Source organism: Oryzias latipes, chromosome 18 (assembly GCF_002234675.1).
Source record: "Oryzias latipes chromosome 18, ASM223467v1".
Taxonomy (NCBI): domain Eukaryota; kingdom Metazoa; phylum Chordata; class Actinopteri; order Beloniformes; family Adrianichthyidae; genus Oryzias; species Oryzias latipes.
Window position 1 is genome coordinate 18968274 of NC_019876.2, and position 21499 is coordinate 18989772.

The following is a 21499-nucleotide window of genomic DNA, read 5'->3' on the forward strand; positions in this document are numbered from 1 at the left end:
TCACAGGGTGATCAAATACTTATTGACCTCACTGTGTATATATATATATATATATATATATATATATATATATATATATATATATATATAATTTTTTTTTTCAATTCTGTGCTTACTTGTACCCATTTAGCACATTTTGCATAATAATTATTCCCTGAAGATTGATCAGTCCTTATTTATATGTCCATATTCTACTTTTTTGTAAGTGCTCCTGCTTCACCACTCTATAGATAACCCGCGTTGTTGGAATTTACTCCCTTGATATTTTTTTGAGCAAACCATGCCCCTCCCTCCAGTTAACAACAATGAAGTTAAACGAAATTGATTGGCAGAGTGTACTGAAAATCCAAATTTCTGCTATTGGGTATTTTTAGAAAACAGTTTGTAGCATCCTTTTTTCCACATTATTGGCTTTTGATTAAAAATAAATAAATAACAACTCAATTGGCAATGATTAAAAAAAGTAGAATAATCAAGGTTGTGAGCACCATCCCTACAGTGTAATAACATAAAATTCACATTATTCATGCTGGAGTCTTGAGCCAGTTTCAAGAGTGCAACCATTAGGGATGCCATTGTTATTATTTTAAAACTGAACCGTGTTATCCAATTGAACGAAATAGTTGGAAAAGTAAAACTTTGCATACCTACAACATACCAGTATGTTTACACTAAGAGTGTCAAACATGTATTGGGCTAAATTTAAATAGGATTTTTTTTTTGTTTGTTTCATTACATAACAGTGTAAGACAACAAAGGCTTTTTTCATTGTTACTTGCTTCATAGCCAATGAAAAAAAAAATGGTTCTGAATTTTTCAGTTTTTTGTTATTGCATTATTTTGTTATTATGCAAATCAAATATTAAACCAAACAAAACTCCATACCAAGTACCATCCTAGGTCTCATAGTGCTTCATTCTTCTGCATGTTGCCAACAAAGTACATCTATGCAACTTGTATTTCAGCAAAAAATCAATTCAAATTTAAAGCTGCGAACGGCTTTGTAGGCCTGCAGGCACTACCCACCCTCGCCAACCCCCATTGCCCCTTTTCATCTACCCTCACTGGCTGAGCAGCTGCTTTGGCCCTTCACTCTCTTTCCCTCTGCCTCTTCCACCTTTGTCAGAGCTGCGCGTCACAAATTCATGAAAAAACAACTTTTTTCAAAATAGCAGCTTTTCTGTTTATCTCTATAGCAACCTTTTGTTTTGTCACCTGGGGGTGACAAACGAGATGTAATTTTTTAAAGAATCTGCAAAAGTATTTGTAGTTCCTTAGCAACTGAGGTTTTTGGTAACCACGCCTTCATTCCTATTATGTTCATATCGTATGTTATATAGTTTCATTCACTTTAAGCTAAGGATTCATTTATTAAATTTTCACAGTATTTCAGTAAAAAAATTTGCGAGCGACAGGGGAACGCCACTTTTGCAAGTTCATCACACGAACGCCGGTCAAATTTTACAAATTTACAAGCTCAACATTTTTTACCAAGTAGTTTCTTAACAATGATCTTGAGGAAAGAGGAGGCAACAGATCGAAATCTCTAGGAAGATTTTAAATTTGTAGGTGTTTATTTATTCAAAATGGCGGCCTCTTCCCGGAACAAAGGTATACGAAACGTTGGTGGTAGCTGTAGGCTTTATCTGGTGGCATGTGTATGAAATTCCATGAATTTCCCCATAATATTTTCAAAACTACCTTCGGATACCCCCGTTGTGTGTTTTTTCGTTTCATTTTTTTTTTTGCCTCATTCATTTCTTGGACGGTTTCTCCTGCTGTGATGTCATGGGAGTGGGGTGGGGGTGGGGGATTATTTACTACTCCCAAAATTCCTTTTCACCGAGTATCAGGTGTGTGCAAATTTTGGTGAGTTTGCCGCGGAGGTAGAATTTTCACTCAAAGGGGCAGTAAAAAAGGAAGAATTGCAAAAACAATACAGTCCTTAGAATCCAGGACTGCTGTGGACCATAATAATGGAGAAAAAGGGAAAACCTCTACAGCTTCAATTTGCAAAATTGCTTTTTTGAGATTTAATGATTTTATCATGTTGAAATTTATTCCAGACTGTGGTAGAACGCTGTCTCTCTGCGGTGCTGTTGGACAGGCATATTTTTTCTGGTTCTCCTCACTTTATCCAAGTCGACTTCTACTAGCACCACTGCAGGGCTCTCCCCTCCACAGTCAGCTAGCACCTCGCCCCAAGGGTCCACTGCCAGGCTGTGACCATAGGACGCGCGCTTCTCGTGGTGTTGGCCGACCTGGGCTGCTGCCAAGACAAAGCACTGGGTCTCGATTGCCCGAGCGCGGAGTAACACCTGAAACAGGTACAAATATTAACACTGTCTTTTTTTTTTTTTGTCATCATTTACTGATTTCCGCACCTCCCAATGAGCAGCTCCTGTTGCCACAGTGAAGGCTGATGGGTACGTCAGGATCTCAGCACCGCTTCTTTGCAGAGCGAGTGATAATTCAGAAAACCTCAGATCATAGCAAATACCTAAGCCCACCTTTGCAACACAAACAAGACCAGGAAAAAGCAAAACATTAAGAAATACTCCAGGTCAAGAAACCTCATATGTAAATAGATAAAAAATATTTGAAATATTCTCTTTTACTTCATTTAGTAGTTGAGCAAAAACAGACTGTTTAAGGTAAAAAGTAATGTTTTTCTGCAATAAAATTCAGTCTTGTCCAAAGTCATCTCTTTGAATGCACCTTGCCAATTGGAGTCTGCACTGGGGATACAAGTGAAGGTCCAGGGAGCGTGAAGTCACTTTCCATGAGGGATATTCCTTTTTCTGGCAGCTTCACATCAAACAAATGTGACTTCCTGTACACTGAAACGATGTCTCCTGCAATTACAGTTCACTGGTATGACTATGTACCCAGAACAAAATGTAAACAGTTTGTCTTACAAATTAGTGGACAAAAAAACTTTTTTTTAAATACATAACCTTTGTTGTTGATAATGATGTGACTGTTGTAAATGCGTTTTTCACGTTCCCACTCGGGCCCTTGTTCGTGAAATCCTCCCAGAGACAGCCACACATCTAACTGCCTAGTTTAAAGAAAAGTTACAAAGGTATAATAAAGAAAGATGAATTTGAATTTAGTTTTGTTACTCTTTAGAAAAATGTCACTAAGGCAAAATGTTAGATTTTTCTTAATGATTTGTTCTGGTAAAACAATAAATACCATATAGACAATACTGAAGTGTTTTGTGATTTGTGTGTCTGTTAAAATCGAGAATTCTGGTAGAAAAAAAAACGTCTTTGGAATGTGAGAACTACATGTGTGTCACTTCTAGTTTACATTTGTTTGTATTTGTTGCCTTTTTTTCTAATAAATACCTTTTTCCACATTTCTATTGAGAGCATAGGTTTGGTTTTGTTTAAATTAGTAATGTTTGTGGTAGTATGGCCTATATTTTTACTTTTAGACATATTGGTCAGATAGGAACAGTTATTTAACATCATATTTGTGCAGCAAAGGAAAATAGACAACGGAAAAACAAAGAAAATGATTAAAGTAGACCCAAAAGTTCGAGCTTGAGCCTGTGATGGAATAATAAATGGTGCTTTATGTAATAAGAGATGATAATCTGACTGTCTCAATCTTCTAGAGTATACAGTTTTAACATTACCACAAGAGAAGGCTGGCTTAGCATTAATTCGTTTTTTGTGACTAATCGAACAGTTGAAAATATCAAATGTGTATAAAATAACAAGCTTATCTGAAATGCGAAATTTTAAGTAACTATGCAGCTTACAATTATTCTTACATGTGTGGTTTTAAGTGTGCTTTTATCCTGGTAGTTGGGTGAACTTAAGTTTGTATTTTTAAAAGGCTGATGTTATTCGCACCTATTTACATGCGACCAAGCACATAAATGGATGGAAATTCACGTTGGCCACACGTAATATGTAAGGCAAAGATGCACATTGCCAGCACATATTTTAAGTGTGCCCAAGGCTAAATGTTGTTGTTGGTCACACATATTTGAAGTTAATGTTAAATTTAGGGTCCCATTAGCTGTCACTCACCTAGATGTGTAAAATTTGTTCTCCACAATTGACCCATCAGCTAGGAGAGCGGTGAGCTGCAGACCAAGCTGCGCTCAGGAACCATTCGGTGGTTTAATCTAACTCTATCATCAATGCTAACCCTAACCCTCCTCCGGGTCCGTGCAACCAAGAAAAACGTTTAATACTGGCCGTACATATTTAAAAAAAAATTCTTGTGAATAGTCACTTTCTTTTGTGGGAGCAAGGCTTTTCTGTTGTATTTAGCCCGGAGGTATCTTGTACAATAAATGCTCCTTAAATCAACATTTTTAATATTTTGCACTGCTTGAGATGTATTACTTGGTTGTACTAGTCTGAAAGATAAATGAGTATTGCTGAAAACTTAAACAGTTACAACCTTCAGTTAAAACTACTCTAAATGTAACCTTACTCAAAATTTTACTTGCTTGCACTACACAATTTGTCCTCATTTTTACAATGTTTACATTTGATTATAGAAGGTTTAAATTGACCTTGCCACTTTGATGTATCCAGCTATTGTGTCTCCTGCCAAACTTTCTGAGAGCGATAAAGTTTCTTCTCGACTTGAACCAATGTAGTCAAATCCCTCAGGCAGGAAGGCCATGGAGGCTCCTTTCTCCTTAGCTTCCTCCACCAGCTTTTTACAGATGGAGAAGTTGGCCTCTTTGTTGGGGGTAGCTGTCAACTGACATATCGCAGCCAGAGGAGGAGGTGATGTGGACATCCTGCACAGATTGTTGCACGTCATTGATTATATTGTGGAGAACAGGAGCACAAATTAGAAAAAATAAAAAAAACATCCTTAGGCCTTTCCTTACTATGTTCGTCTACACTTTTGTTTGTTTGTATTTGCAAACAACAGTTGCTGTGAATAGGTCATGTCAACATAAACACAGAATAATATTTATAAAAAAAGAAGTCATTTCTACTTTTATTATATGTATTTATAAACTGTGAAACAAAGCAAACACAGATATAGCATAACACGTTTCATTGTCCCAGTAACAAGCATACCTACTTTAGCTGCGTGGTTTTGTGTCTCAGTCTTGCTAAAGACGCCAAATGCTTGGCACACGATCCCAAAACCCAACTGAACATTGATCCCGGGAACCGTCAACTTCCCTGTTTAACCCATTTTAGTTATTGGTTATCTATGTTTAGCTCGTGTTAGTGTAACATTAACATTTGCTCTCATTCTCAGCGGCAGAAGGTTGACAAAACACTCTTCTTCTCTGCAGTTAACGTGTAGCTAGAAACAAGTGTTTGGCACACTGCTTCCACCTACTGGACATATCTGTGCACTGCTTCCTTACACGAAGGAAGAATCGATTTAGAATAAATAAATGACACGATTCATTAAAAAATAATCTATTTACGATATGAAGTATTGTAAGAAGTAAAGAGAAAAATCACAAGTGTTTGAAATACAACAATATATAGAGATATTTAAAAAAAGTTTTTGGTATTTCATTTTATTTTTAAATGAAAGACTTTTTTTAAAAATACATACAGAAAAGGTTGGTTAATATTATACCAGAAGCTGTTTGCTATCACACTGTGGCAACAATCACATAGGGTCAAATTGTTATGCAGCGAAGTGATATACATTTGGTCTCTACAGGAAAAAGTTGAACATTTTAGCTGAAAATGAAAAAATAAATAAATAAAACAGTTAGACTACCCAAAGCTTTTGAAATGATCATTTCTAATTAGCAGAAACTTTTTAAAATTAGAAATGCCTTTCTTTCTTTAAATTTTATGTCATTGTAGCATGTCAGGCTGATTATTCTGTTAAAAGAAGTTAAACTGTTTTATCCTTTGATTTGTTCGAGGGAAAATGTTTACATGTTACACTTGTGTACTCTACTTGGATTTTATGGTAAAACATGTGCAAAATAATAATAATAATAATGCATTTTAGTTTCTAATTGGCCAATGCACAATCTAGTGAAACCCCGTGGTAGAAATCAATTGTTAGCTGATCAAATAAGCCTTTACTTACTTACTTACTTACTTACTAACTTACCCACTTACTTACTTACTTACTTACTTATTTACTTATTTACTTATTTACTTATTTACTTATTTACTTATTTACTTACTTACTTACTTACTTACTTACTTACTTACTTACTTACTTACTTACTTACTTACTTACTTACTTACTTACTTACTTACAGTTGTGGGGGGCAGATAGAAATTTAACTTGTTTCCCATTTTAAAAAAAAGGATCAATTTGATCTTAGTGCTGTGTCCGAATTTCCAACCTAATCACCAACTACTAAAAACGATATAGTGTCGTGGGTTTTAAAAGCAATTAGGACACCATCCTCACTATTTTTTTTCTTTTTTTAAAACGGGAAATATAACGTTACCGATTTCACGAAGTGAAAATCTGATCAATACATACTCCGTCGTAAATACAAGCAATTTACAACAACTATTTATTAATTCATTGCGTACTTGAAATAAAAAAAATATTGATTGTTTAAAAAAAAGCATTTCAACACATTGTTTTCGCAAAAAATGTTCAAAACGCAATGCATTGTCATTGATCTATGTTGGCCAATTTAATGAGCGTCGATGCACACTGGTTAATTTGCAGAGACTTCCGAGAAATTTCTTAGGAACTGGATTTTGAAATTGTAGATTCGGACAGCATTACAAAATTGCGAACGCACTGTATAGTGCACTGTGTAGTGAGTGGTAAAGGAATTTAGAGATGTATTTTTACACAGGCAGTCATGAGACTGCCTCTGCCTGTGAAAAAAAACTTTCACATGGGTCGGGTCCTTCAAGTGCACTCTATCAAGATGGCAGCCAACAGCAGCACGTTCAGCAAATCGAGCAGCAGCGCGGCTGGAAAACAGCCCGCGCAGTCAGCCGAACAGGTATCCTATTGAGTAGCGGAGTCTTTTGTCTCGGTACTCCTGAGATTGTGACATATTATTCGTATATATTCAGCAGAAAGTAACTAAACCGACGTACAGCCAGTCAGCGCTAACGTTAGCTTCCCCGTGGCCACAGAAGTGTCTTGCAGTCAGACCCATGCGAGGGGAAAGAAATTGTGAGCATGAAATTAGGTCCAATTTGTGCTATTTGCACATCATGGAATGGGATAACGTCAAAGATAAACTAAAGGTACACCATTCTGTATGTGGGTGGTGTGGCCCTCAGAATGGGTCTGACAGAGCATGATGATGCTATTTTTACTACTCAGACAGTCAACAACTATGCACAGCTCAAGGGCTACGGAAGCCTTTCATATAAGAAAAAAACTGTTTCAACACGTTGCCAAATTATTAGTATAAAGCGACGTCTTAGTGATAGACAATAACATGTAGACACACTATAGGAACAAATTAGCATAAAAATGGCAAATGTTGAAATGTATTAATCTTTATTCGATGTTTGTTGAAAAATAACATTAAAAATACATATGAACTTCAAAAAATTTTGGGGTCAAAATTAAATATTTTCATACAGGTTCAAAGAATACTGTGAATTAAGTCATATTAGGAAGTCATATTCTAAGTTATAAATTGCTCTTGATTGAAAAAAGAAAGTAAAGCTAAAAAAAATGGTACATACATTATATATAAAAAAAGTAAAACAATTTGAAATCATTAACATGGAGAAGGTTATGCATTTGGTCTGCTTAAATTGAACCAGAGTTCACTTTAAGGTCTGGGACCTTGACCCATCTTTGCAGGTGGTCTTGGTTAATTTCCAATCAGATTGAGCTCGGGTTCGCTCTAAGATTCCTCAATCTGAATACCACTGAACCTAAATGGCCACCATAGCTGACATAAACAGAGTAGGAATGTGGCTACAGATGAGCCGCGGACAAATAAGCAATTATTATCGTGTTATCAAACAGAAAAAAAGAGTTCAAGTGTTTATTTGTTAGAACGTTTATTTTAACATTGCTGAAAAGGCTACTTGCATGCTTTTCTGTATCTTGTTACGCGGCATTCGCCTGTGGCATGACTAAAAGCTATATTATAGTTTCCTTAACAGAATTCTCTAAAAACAATGCCCTAAAACCACAATGATGAGACACAGCAACTCATTGAAATGTGGTCAGATGAATGCAGGCTAATTAAAATCATTTTTAATGGGAAACACATTGTATCTCACTGCAGGCTGAAATGACACAATTCTGATTGTTTTTTGCCCCTATGCGACCTGTATCTGATCTTTTCATGACAGTCTGAACGACACAGATCCGATCTTTTCAAATGCGACCCAGGCCACTTGCGTATGTGGTCCTGAATCCGATATGTATCCGATCATTTCAAATGCGACCTCCGTCTGAACGTCCAGGCCACATGAATCCGACCCGTACGTCATTGATACGCTGCAAACATCATCATTTTTCGTTGAAGTAGGCGGGAACAAGAACATAAACATCAACCAATGGCGGACGATGCTGCTGAGACCAGTCAGTGGAAGGGAAGCGAAGTCACCGATTTGATTAATATTTGTGGTGACGGCTCTATTCAGGCCAAACTCCAGGGCTCTTTATCGCAACCATGCGGTTGCCCCTCAGAGAGGAGAGAGCGTGGCAGCCTACTCATACCCGACGTCTCGTCATCAATGCAGTTACTAGCATGCTCTGAGTTAAAGCACACACAGCACGTCTCCTTGCCACTGACCGCTTCGCAGCATGCCTTTGCCGTACCAAAGTAACAAATAAAAAGGCTTGTTCCCGACGTTCAAAACTGATAATCGAAAAAAATATAAAATTTTAATAATTTAACTGTTAAGCGGCACACGTCCACATTTCTCTTGTTTTGATCTGCCCTCGTAGTTCCTGGCCAATGACTGAAGAGATCTTTAGTCACATTGTTTTGTTTATAAGCTTTGGTCGCTAACAGAATGGGGCGCTTAACGCCAGTCTGATAAAGGCCTAACGCAAGGTTCGGAACTCGGTCCGGAACAAATTAAGCGGACTGGATCAAAAGGGACTGGGTAAAAAAAAAAACTCTCTAAAGTCACAATTTCCTTTTAAGGTTTGGTAAGTTTATTCAGCCTGAAAGCCCCTCAGTCTGAAACAGCTTACATGCTTGTGTTGGGATCAGACGGATGCGTCAAATGTCATTGGTCTGCATTGATGCCAGCTTTGCGGTGATGTTTTCAGGTGGTTGCCACCTTTCAGAGGATGCGTCAGGAACAACGCAGCATGGCGTCTAAAGCTGCAGAGCTGGAGATGGACATCAATGAGCACAGGTTAGCAGCTGATGACTTCTCCTCTGAGAGCTTTTATAATACTCACTTTTTATGTTTGATTGTTAGCAGGACAGCTAATTGGATCATGTTGGTCTGTAGTTAAATTGACCTTTTTACTTTATATACATTAAACTTAAAAAAGAAAAACATCTTGTAACTCACCTCGTCACATAACTGGTAAGTGGTAAAAGAGTAATAATTTTAATGTTTTTTTCTTTTTGTGTTCAGTTTAGTTATTGAAACTCTTAAGGAAGTGGACCCTTCTAGGAAATGCTATCGCCTGGTTGGAGGGGTTTTGGTAGAGAGGACGGTGAAAGAAGTTCTACCTGCTTTGGAAAACAACAAAGAACAGGTGAAAATAAACAAATAAAAGCTCTTTAACATTTATCACAGGAAGCTGTTTTTCAGGCTAATGGACATTAAAGTCTTACTCTGATCATCATTTGATTTATTTTAAAAACGTTCCCAGTGGCCTTATAAATATGACTATGCCGTTTTAGCCCAAATCGAGAAACGTGTCTTTTTCTAGGAAATTGTTTTTTGTAGCGCGGCTGGAGTTTGTTAGAAATTCACCTCTAAATTGTGGGGAGGACCAATAGGGCAGAGCAAACACCCCCCCCCCCCCCCCCCCCCCCCCATCCAGTCACCCATAACAGAGCTATCTGTTAACATTCTCTCCCGCTAGCTTACAGCCCCTCACAACCTCAACCTAACATGACACCACAAATGGTGAGCAATATTGGAGCCATTCAGCTACCCAGTTTTGAGCCAGGTGACCGCTCAGATGAGGAAAACAAAGATGTACATGGATCTATTTGTCTACAAGTTGATGTATAAGAATGGAGCAGAGCAGAGTGTTTGTGGCTCACCCAGTGTATTTTCTACGTCACAAATATGCTCTTTTTCAAATTGAATTTCTTTGTCTGCTCCTGATTTATAAAAACTTGAATAAAGAAACTAAACTGCAATTCTAACCTACCGGTAATTTTTTTTTGATTTGCCCGAAATTTGGGTCGGCACAGGCACAGCCAGCTTCTTACTCAGAGGGAGAACGTTCACCGAATGCACACACACACACACACACAGACAGACCCCGCCCCTTCCCACCAGTCACCAGCCCACCGTTGATTGACATACACTGTGGTCCAGCAACTGGCAGAACGAGGGGGGCGCCAGCCACCCGCAGCTCTGCGCACGTGTCGTGAATGTAATCTTCCCTCCGCAAGCCCGCATCTATTTTGTTTAGGTATCCCCGATATGGAGCAGCAAGAAGTCAAGGATAAACTTCAGACAGGGGAACTGAAAAGGCAAACACGCACTGCAGCGGCTGCAGTATTTCTCCGCGTAATGAAGCGAGTGCGCATCAAGATCTCTCTTTCACTCTCTTTGTCTGGCCTCTTATTCTGTGTTCCAGCGTTATTTCGTTGTGTAAATGCATTTATCATGATCATAAAAATATGTAAATTATTTTAACTTTAAGAAATCTGGCGTTTTTTTTCTGTCAAAAATACTATGGGATAAATTGAAATTTCGGGTTTGCTTCGGGTTCAGGCCTGCAAATCAAGTTAATTGGTCGGGTTCGTACCGGGTTCGCCTTTAATGCCCGCGGGCCTGTGTCGGGTTGGGCTGGATTTTTTAGGCCCGATCTTACCTCTAGTTCCAATCAAGTCACTCTGAACAACAGAATCCTGTGATAACATTACCCTGGAAATCTTTACAGACATTGATTTTATTCTATTTTTTATTTGCTTTATAAATACTTTCTTAGAAATTATATTTTTGATGTACATAAAATGATTTGAGTCTTAATAGTAAAATACCTATAATCTAGAATTTATTAAAACAAATTTCCCATTTATCTTTCTCTCTCCCAACAGATCTCCAAAGCAACTGAATCCATCAATATACAGATGCAGGCAAAAGGCCGAGAACTGACAGAGTACAGGGAACGCTACAACATCCGGCTGGTTGGAGAAGGAGAGGGAGAGGGAGAAGGAGAGGGTCAGGGCCAGTCAGGAGCATCCTCTAGAGACAGTGAAAGAGGAGGATCCAAAAGTGGAGCTGGAGTTCTGGTGTCATAGTCTGTAATGATGAACAATGTCAATAGGGTCATTTGATTTTTACATCACTGAAAAACTTAGTTTGAAGAAGGATTGGCTGGAATGTCAAATTGTTCTTCCTCTGTATGTCCATTTGTGAATGCTAACATGTGTCATCTGAGGTTATTATGCATTTGCCTTTTCTCTTTTTGATGGCAAAAATACCGTCTTAAATTTCCTTATTAAATTTCAACGGCTGAAAACTTGCTTTACGGTGTTGCTTTGGAAGACTACAAACTAGGGGTGTAATGATTTTAACAACGATCCGATTCATATCATAATTTGTGGTTGATGATGCAATTTATAGTCGACATTGGTTCATTTTGAACATTCCAATACATTGACCTAAAATTGATCCAGAACATCTTTAGCCAAAAATTCAACCAGAGTGACTCAGGAATAAATACCTGGGTGCTAAACAGTGCAGGTAATGTTTTCCCAATTCTTTGTCTTTCTTGCAAGAAAATCAAGTGTACATTAAATATTTGAACAAACAAAGAAGTATATAAGAATAAATGGAAAAATCCATTCATATTTTAGCTTCATAAAGTTCAGCCCACTCTTGTTTTCCCATCAACATAATACAAACAAAACATTATTAGAACATTCTACCACACTGTATGGTCAAGTTATTGCTAAACTCAAAGGGTTTCCACCCATTGGACTGGAATGATGGACTGATCTTTTTTTGCTGCCATCAGATGTGTGTTGTTTGCAGTGAAAGCACTTGGTTGATTTAAGGTTATAGTAAAATAAACCTACCATACCTGAATCCAAATGGTATTTTCCAAGATTGAATATAATCAATTTATTTAATTTTTGACAGATTATATAATGGTATAGGTAAATTAAACTCTATTTACAACATACCTCAGATCGATCTGATTGGAATGTAGTAATACAAATCGATTTATTGATTAAGTCGATTCATTGTTACACCTCTATTACAAATTTTTTTTGCATGTATAATTTTTCAGCTGTTATAAATATCAGTTATTTTGAGGTGGATAAAATGTATTTCCTTCTAAAGGGGAAACAATAAAATTCAAACAAATTTAAAGGCATCTTGAATGATCAATGCAGGACATGACCTCATTACTTCAGAAATGTTACTTTTTCATGAGCAGAACCGTTTGTTGGAATTAGCAGACCATCACTACTGAAATCTGGCTGAGATTTTTTTTATATGTCCCCTTTCTAATATCGTTTGAAATCTTCCATTGTTTTTGTACAGTAAAATAAATTGATTTACTACATCAAAATATGATATGTGTATTTTTCTCATTTGTTTGCTGTTGTGGGCAATGTTGCTAACGGAAGTAAGTTTGAAAACAGATTGGGCTCTGTAATTCATTATTAGTTCAGAAGTAAAATATTTCCAAAATGACCAGAAAAATCAACCGACGAGGATGGGATTCGAACCCACGCGTGCAGAGCACAATGGATTAGCAGTCCATCGCCTTAACCACTCGGCCACCTCGTCATGACAACTCTCCACAGAGTCTGTGTATAATAAACTTTGCAGAAGAGATACATTGTTGTGATATTCTGTTTATTATGTAGTATAATCCCATCATAAATCTCATTACCGCGTGTACGACCGATTTTACCTACAGAGAACGGTCAACACAAAAACAGGCTGCGTCCTTTAACCCCACATTACGGTCATTACACATCCACACGCGCCGCTGTCGCAGCAGAAGATCCGGTGGTGTTGTGATTTGGTGGATTTCAGTTGAGTTGGGTCTGCATCGGTACCTATTCTTTCACGCGATTCCGAATTGTCTGGAAATCCATGTCAGTGCCAATACTTGGAAGCGGTTCGACATGCGGCCATGTGTTGTCTGCCCGTCTTTTAGGCTGCAGTGTTAGCATTAGTGCAGTGTAGGTATGGTTAGCAGGACAGACAGATAGCCTGCTCCAAAGGAAGAGAAGCAGTCAACTAAAGGAAGAGGCAGTCAACTGCAGGGTTTGGATCTAATTCGATCTTATTTGCGGTTCACTGGGATGCATCTCTCGAAGAAATGTTCCGCTTTCAAAGTGGTGCTGAGTGCTCTGCTGATCGTGGCGCTCCTGCAGCTCATCTACCTGTCCTTTCTGTCCAAGTTCCACGGTAAGCAGCAGCGGTACCGGTACTCCGAACTCTTCGGCGGTTCTGCGGGCAAGAGAAACGCGCAACCTGAAAAGAACACTCGGAAAGAGCGTCTGAGGTACTCCCTATCTACTGGTGGGATCTTTGATAGCAGCGGCCAATACAGGGTCTACAAGAACTTGATCAAAAGCGATTTCACCACAAATCAGATATCTGGCTCAGACCTAAACTCCAATGTCCTGGTTTTAGCCACACACACTACTATTAACAATCTTCATCACTTAGAATCACTATTGGAAAGGTGGCAGAACCCCCTGTCTGTTGCTATATTTGCCCACGGAGATGATGTAAAGTTTGCAACAGCTCTGGTCTATGCTCTCAGCTTCTTCTGCCCTCACATCCAAGGTCTGGTTGACTTCCACTTGGTCTGCCTGTCAGAGGAGATGGCCAGTTTCCCCGAGCAGGACCACGAGCATTTTGTTGGTCTGGAGGACTGTCCCTCTGTTTTCTCCAGACTGGAAACCCACAGAGACAAACACAAAAACTATGACATGAACGGAAACGTCTCCTACCCCAATAACCTCCTTCGTAACATCGCTCGGAGTGGCACAGAGTCCTCCTACATCCTGGTCATCGACATTGACATGATGCCAAGCGCCGACCTGCACCAGCAGTTTCTCAACTTGGTCATGAAGCGTCAACCCACAAGTGATGAGGTGTTTGTGCTTCCAGCTTTTGAGATTCGCCATGCCAGGAAGATTCCAGCCAACAAGGCGGAGTTGGTTCAACTCTACCAGGTCGGTGAAGTTCGTCCGTTTTACGAGGAGCTTTGTCCTCGCTGCCAAGCCCCCACGAATTACTCCCAGTGGGTTAACAACCATGTGAGGGGGATAGGCACTCTGGAGGTTGCGTACACACTTACCTGGGTGGACCCTTGGGAGCCTTTCTACATTGGACCTCGCACAGTGCCCCTCTATAATGAGAACTTCAAACAATACGGCTTCAATCGCATTAGCCAGGTTGGTAAAATCTAAATATGTATGTGTAACCTTTGTGCTATCCCAGGCACTTTAACGTTGGGAGTTGGGTCATCTAGACCCACTAGACAGTGCTCTGAACCTTTTTTTTTTTCAATGATTTGTGATCTTCACTGGTGTTCATGGATTACATGAAATCTTTCCACCTTTATCCATCTTTGTTATGATAGGGAGAACACGACAATGCAAGGGTGGGGTCATCTAAGATAGCACAAGGGTTAAAAGTGAACTTTGAGTTATGTCTTATATTGAAGATATTACAGAAAAATAAAAAAAAAAGTTTTTAATTTCCCAAAGTAACTGTAAAGTAAAAAATAAGTAAAGTAAAAAAATCAAAGTAAACCAACTGAAATTTTACTCAACTCATTCTCAAACAGTCGCTGGACAGTACGTATCTCTCCGCATGGCTTCTGACTACCCATAAAGCTCCAACAATCCATCAAGCGGTTCAGCTTTTCAGTGCAACGCTTGATTGTAAATGAGAACTGGGCTGACCCAGTGAATGTGACTTCACCCTAGACATGAGTTACTTACGGCTCCTTATTTTTTTGGAATCACTGCTGACATTAGACTTTCTACTACCACTTTTTCTGCATTGAGAATTTTCTCTTTATGTTCATGATTGAAGTGGGACTTTGCGGCTCCGATAGGGTTGTGGGCTGCGAGAAATCGACTTGTATGGCTCTTTAAGTGTTGAAGGTTGCAGACTCCTGTTCTAGATTATCCTCACTCCCGTGTCTGTCTTCTCATCTTGTCCTGTCTTCCTGCAGGCCTGTGAGCTCCATGTGGCGGGATACAAGTTTTCTGTACTGAGCTCTGCCTTCGTCGTTCACCGTGGCTTCAAGATCCAGGGGGAGTTTCATGCAAGGAAAGATGAAGAAAACAAACATAACCGGGTTCTGTTCCGGAGCTTCAAAGAGGGCCTGAAAACCAAATACCCATCCTCCACGCGACGATGTTGAGAGAAAGACAAAAACTCGATTTCCTGTGTTCTTTCATATGCACTGAAGCTCTCCCTGCTCAGCTTTCAAACGTCCCCATTTTCTTGAGGAATCTGATGATGCTACACATTCGGGAGTTTTAAATAGTAGGTTCAGGTCTTTGAAGAAGTGCATCAAGCAAATGCTGTCTTGGGACTGGGACTGAAACAGAGAAATGATCATTCAGGAAGGGAAAATGGATTAATTTAAAGGGAGAATTTATTAATTTATTATGATAGTGTACAAAGACTGCATTTCAGTTTTGAAATGACCTGGAAGTTTTCCAATTCAGAAAAAGACGGGAGTAAAGAAAGCTTTTCAATTTGTAAGGAAAAGGCTCATGCCACTCAAACCTCATACAAAACACTCAAAAACCTTTTCAAGTACCAACATTTCACCAATTAAATGTAGCCTACACATTTACAGTCTGACATCCAGCTTTTGGCTCACTGTGTGAGAGCAGAGTGTAAAGCAGACCTGTCTGTTTTGTACCCTTTGGATGTTTTTTCTTAAGTCATTTATATATAAAGTACACCACCAATGATGCTATTTCCCTTATCAGACAACATCAGCAAGGCAAATATGCGTTGTGTTTAAAGTGATGCGTAGCTGACAGACAGACGCAGCAATATCAATATGCAGAGGAGCTAATAGTTTTAGGCACCATCATTTGACTGTGGGATTAAAAAAAGTATACAAATGTCATTACCTGACTAGTATAAATCAGTTTGGTTTTAAACTCATGTAGTTTTACTTTAAATAGCCACTATGATGAAAATCTTGTTGTTGTTCTGTTTTTTCTTTTAACATGTTTTGGTTACTTTTTTTTTAAATGGAGCTTAAAGCAGTGACGTAGGTGCTACAGTCAGCGCCCTGCTCCACTCTATTCTGCTGCAGACAAATAGATCCACGTACATCTTTGTTTTCCTTGTCTAGGCTGGCAATCTGGCTAAAAACTGTATGGCTGGGTATTGCAAATATTTCTCACCATTATAGTTGCACCAGTAATTTTAGTTTGGGGTTGTTAGGGGCTGTAAGCTAGCTGGAGAGCATGTAAACAGATGGATGACGGGACATGGTGGCGGGCTCACTCTGCGCCAATGTCACAAGTAATAGTCCACTGGTAACCCTTTACAATGGATCAAAAGGTGATCGGAGTGGGTCTTTAAAAAGAGGGCCTAGCTTGACTTTTTCTTAAGTTATTTACTTAGTAAAATTTCATTTAATGATTTTTGTTTCAAGCCACAACTTGAGCCAGTTTGTCATATTTTAAAAAGTGACTAAGGTCTCCTGTTAAACAAATGACACTGATTTACTTTGACCACCAGATGGCAAGAGCCACTCTAGTAACACAGATAACACAGTGTGAGTGTTATTTGTATGCAAACTAAATATATTCATCTACATTAGGAACATTTTACATATAAACACAATCATAAACACTGATATGTGTTAACACTGGACAATGTTAAAACACTTGATAATGGACTTTCTTGCTTGATGTTTTTGTTACAGATTAGACATCATTTGAAGCACATGAGGGGACTGGCAGTTACTGGCAGAAACATAGCAAAGTTAGTGATTATTTCAATTATTGTAATCTTTCAAGATTGTTTTTAAAGAGGTCGATATGGAAATGGAAGCATATTTTTGGTTTTAGTCTTTACTTGCTGACTTCATACCAGTTTTAAAACATGAGTACCAGTCTTGTGTTTGTACACTACTTGTCATGTAGGAAGGTCTTGCTTGATCACTTTGTCATGTTTAATTTTATGAAAATATTTTTTATTCTATTTTTTTTTGTGCACAATGGTTATTAATTGTAAAAACAATTTCTTTAACAAGAACTGGCTGGATTTTCCCATTTTTGTTTGTTTTTATTGAACTCAGTAAATTAAAGTTGTAGCATGAAACTGTTACACATCTAAGTTAATTCCTTTTGTATTTTCTTGAAAGTGAGATCAGATTTCATGTTTACTTTTGTGAATTAGTGGTGAGTTTCTCTTGTGTTTGTGTGCTTTCTATGTGATTTTTTTCTTTTTTTCAAGTCACAAAATATAAATTGCCCCAATTGCTTTGATGGATTTTCTATTAAATTTCCAGGACAATGCTCAACCGTGACACAAGCACAGTTTTAGAGGTTACACAACAACAGCTACTGAAAAACAGCCATAATCATCAGAAAGCTTTCTGAGCACTTGGAAACAGATAAATCCAGCAGTGAGATTTGCACTGATGTGCAATGTCAATTACTTTTCTAGAAGCATCACTTAAATAAGAACGTAGGAAGCCATCACAAATAAATAAAGTAAAACTACAGTTTTGAAGCTTTTTTGAGTCGTTTCAGTAACAAATTAACTTTTTTTCTTTTAACCACAAGATGTTAGTGACTTGCCCAGTACTTTGTGGTGTAACATGATTTAGGATTGAGGTTTAAGGTCATCTCTTCGCTGACCTGATTGGTGATAATAAGGTGAGTGGGTTAGACATCCAATTAAAAGCTCCTACTTACTAATTGAGATATGTATTAAAGTGCCCCTTGAGGAGTTCCAGGTAAAGCTTACATCACAGAAGGATATATTTTGTGGAATGCAGCTCACAAATGGGGACAAAGAAAAGTAAAAAAAAAAAAACAACCACCAGTGTGTTTTGGAGTAACCTTTATCGGTAAGCTGGCCATCTGCTGGTGAAGTGGAGCACGTGTGACATTCTGCACTTGACAACTATCTGAGGCTCTGTGGCATTTTGCTGCTAAGCCTGCAATTAACGGATGCATTAATGAGGCTGAGCACATGAGAGCTGGCACCACGCAACTCTGCGCTTAGCTTTAAATTAGCTCTATTTAACCAATTTACCTCATTCTTCCCTAACAGAAGCTGTTCGTTCCACACAATAAATATCAGTCCTAAAAGTGAAAAGAATTTTGGAGACCATAAGCTTTTTTGGGGCACTGACAAATGCACTTAATGCACAGACTCAGTTCTGTGAGGGCTGCATTCATTTTCCTCCCCCCCCCCCCCCCCCCCCCCGTTTAGGGTGTTAATTATGTGGCAGAAGGTGCAGAAATGTTGGGTGGGGGGGATCACGAAAGGCAGGTTTGGTGAGGTAAAGTGGGGTTTATCCCAACAGCTTTGGGGAATGATGGCTTATCTGGGTCAGAGAGCTTTGTGACATAAGCAATTAGGGTCGCCCACTCTTGTGTGTGTTAGTAGGAGGGTGGCCTCCCGCTACCAGATTAGCCATCAAACTCAGGCCAGCAGAGCGCCGTTCATCTGAACAGAGGAGGGAACCAGCTGGAAGATGAGTAGATATTGGAGGGAGGTAGTTCCTCAAGAGGGAGATGTGTGCGCTACAAGAGTAAGAGGTCATTGAACTTGTCTTGTAAATACAATGGCCTTTCAATGTGGATCAGCGAGTGGAGGAGAAAAAGAAGGAGCCACTGACCCATACTGAGGAAAAGAATTTACCTTTTTAAATTGCGGGTGCAAATGAAACAGTACTTAGTTAAAGGAGAATTAAGACAAAAGATGATGTTTGTTTCACTTGGCTTCACATCTGGGATTGCTTATCATAAGACAACTGAATAAAAGGACTTATAGGTGACTAAGTCACTAAGTTAACCCTTGTGCTATCTTAGATGAACCCACCCTTACATTGACGTGTTCTCCCTACCATGACAAAGGTGGATAAAGGTGGAAAGATTTCATGTAATCCATGGACACCAGTGAAGATCACAAATCATTGAAGAAAAAAGGTTCAGCGCACTGTCTAGTGGGTCTAGATCAGTGTTTTTCAACGTGGGAGATGGTCATGTGTGCCGTGGGAAATTGCCCTCATTAACTGATCTAAAAACATGTCCCGTCTCCAGGATATTAGCTCTGTGTTCATCCAAACAGGCCCTGATAAAACACTGAGTAGTTAGGAACATGAAAGATCGTAAAATATATTTTTCTTTGTGTTTATTTGATTTTGTTAATAATGATGGTACCGCGATTTAGCCGCAGTTTCAGCTGTTTTTGGAAAAGTCCCACCCCTTTAACTGTCTCCACCAATCATTCTTGAAAGCTTAATCACATGTCAGCAGTCTGACCAATCAGAAGTGGTTAAAGTCTTCACTTCCTTGTTCCGATTAAGCTCATAAAGTCTCTCAGTTCCAACAAAAATACCAGCTAAAGCTCGTCTTTAGCGTGTAGCTTTCCGCAGAATCCGGTGTCAGACCGTGGAAAAAGTGAACACAACAATGAAGCTCAGAGAAACGATCTCTGGCTGTTTTCTGCATTACATCTCCCATGATGCATTGGGTTAAAGTGACAGCGTCTCGGCGCACAATTAGTCTTCGTGTTATACGTCATGAAATACCAACAAACACACATAGAACAGTTTTTAAATCTTTTAACTTAACATTTATTACATCTTTAAGAAAAAACAGCTGCAACTTCCAGCTTTTTCTGCCACAATTATCACAAAAATGCATGTAATATTGTGGAGGGGCTGTAGATCAAGACAGACTGTGAGTTTCTCCTTTTTTTTTTTTTAATTTTCGGATGCTGGTGTGCCGCGGGATTTTTGTCAAGGTTAAAGTGTGCCGTGGCTCAAAAAAGGTTGAAAAACACTGGTCTAGATGACCCAACTCCCAACGTTAAAGTGCCTAGGATAGCACAAGGGATAGCACATTAAAATCAGCTTAATTTAGTGTGTACATTTCTTTCCTTTTATTCTGTCATCCTTTGTCTTAATAATTAATTTCTCTGATTTAATTTGCTTTGAATTACCTGTTTGACTTCCTGGAGTCTTGTGGTTTTTTCTGTTCCAAAGAGATGGTTGAAGGTGGAGCTGCTTTTTATGCTGAAGATCATTTGAAGGACTCAGCCACCATGGTAGAGAAAGACAAGAAACTGGAATTGTTCATTTGTGCTTTGATTAATACTTTTGAATAGACATAACCTTTTTAAAATAATAATTTATTTATGTGTTTATTTAATACAATGTTGTACACTCACCGGCCACTTCATAAGGTACACCTTGCTAGCACTGGGTACCTTTGCCTTCAGAATTTCCTTAATTTTTTGTGGCATTGATTCAACGAGGCACTGAAAACATTCCTCAGAGACTTTGGTCCATATTCAAATGATAGCATCACAGAGTTGCTGCAGATTTGTTAGCTGAACATCCATGATGTGAATCTCCAGTTCCACCATATCCCAAAGGTGATCTATTGGCATGAGACCAGGTGACTGTGGAGGTCATTTGAGTCCAGTGAACTCATTGTCACGTTCAGATGATTCCGGCTTTATGACATAGTGCGTTATCCTGCTGGAAGTAGCCATCGGAAGATGGGTACACTGTGATCATAAAGATATGGACATAGTCAACAACAGTACTCAGGTGGGCTGTAGCGTTGTAGCCATGCTCAAAGTGTGCCAAGAAAATTTCTACCACACTATTACACTACCACCACCGTTGAGTCAAGGCAGGATAGATCCATGCGTTCGTGTTGTTGATGCCAAATTCTGACACTGTAATCCGAATGTTGCAGTAGAAATCCAGACTCATCAGACCAGACTACATTTTTCCAATCTTCTATTGTCCAATTTATGTGAGCCTGTGTTAATTGTAGTCTTAGTTTCCTGTTTTTAGCTGACAGGAGTGGCTCCCTGTGTGGTCTTCTGCTCATTTTCGTAATGACTTACTGATCTCCCTCTGTTTCTTTACAAGCTTTAAGGTTTTTGTTATTTTATTACGATTTCTGTCCACTTATTTCTTTAACCCGTCTAAAGTCAGCAAGTGTTAAACCAAAAACTAGATTTCAATCAAGAAGTTGTACATTCCATTTTTTGTAAACAGTCGCCCAGACCTGACATGTAGGAACCTATTTTACTTAAACAAGTAAGGGATTATCTGCCATCAACACCAGCTCTAGGGGAAGTTTACCTGTCTGGTTCCAGAGGAAAAGCCTTTAAGACATTGTACATTTATATCACTGGACTCTAAGCCTAATGTAGTTGACCAG

The 21499-nt window shown here is 38.8% G+C and overlaps 3 protein-coding genes and 1 non-coding gene across 7 annotated transcripts; 2 read left to right on the top strand and 2 right to left on the bottom strand.

The window, feature by feature from the left end:
• Positions 1 to 1555: 1555 nt before the first annotated feature.
• nit1 (nitrilase 1) lies at positions 1556 to 5295 on the bottom strand. Of its 4 annotated transcripts, none has more exons than XM_023966349.1 (6): positions 5068 to 5295; positions 4541 to 4774; positions 2958 to 3061; positions 2719 to 2855; positions 2385 to 2510; positions 1556 to 2318 (listed from the first exon to the last, which is right to left on the bottom strand). In XM_023966349.1, the coding sequence occupies exons 1-6, from the start codon at positions 5145 to 5147 to the stop codon at positions 2058 to 2060; spliced, it is 942 nt and encodes a 313-aa protein (XP_023822117.1). In that variant the 5' UTR covers positions 5148 to 5295; the 3' UTR covers positions 1556 to 2057. The 4 variants fall into 4 exon arrangements, with proteins under 4 accessions (XP_023822117.1, XP_023822116.1, XP_023822118.1 ...); XM_023966348.1 differs by having other exon boundaries at positions 4541 to 4777; XM_023966350.1 differs by having other exon boundaries at positions 4541 to 4777; positions 5074 to 5294.
• A 1523-nt stretch (positions 5296 to 6818) lies between these two features.
• pfdn2 (prefoldin subunit 2) lies at positions 6819 to 12642 on the top strand. Its single transcript, XM_004079858.4, has 4 exons — positions 6819 to 6940; positions 9193 to 9281; positions 9510 to 9633; positions 11159 to 12642. Exons 1-4 carry the CDS (start codon positions 6830 to 6832, stop codon positions 11360 to 11362), a joined length of 528 nt encoding a protein of 175 aa, XP_004079906.2. The 5' UTR covers positions 6819 to 6829; the 3' UTR covers positions 11363 to 12642.
• Positions 12643 to 12781: 139 nt separating this feature from the next.
• Positions 12782 to 12863, bottom strand: trnas-gcu. Its single transcript has one exon. It is a non-coding gene; the product is annotated as a tRNA-Ser (tRNA).
• Positions 12864 to 12963: 100 nt separating this feature from the next.
• Positions 12964 to 17561, top strand: b4gat1 (beta-1,4-glucuronyltransferase 1). Its single transcript, XM_004079928.4, has 2 exons — positions 12964 to 14491; positions 15280 to 17561. The coding sequence occupies exons 1-2, from the start codon at positions 13388 to 13390 to the stop codon at positions 15469 to 15471; spliced, it is 1296 nt and encodes a 431-aa protein (XP_004079976.1). The 5' UTR covers positions 12964 to 13387; the 3' UTR covers positions 15472 to 17561.
• Positions 17562 to 21499: the final 3938 nt, after the last annotated feature.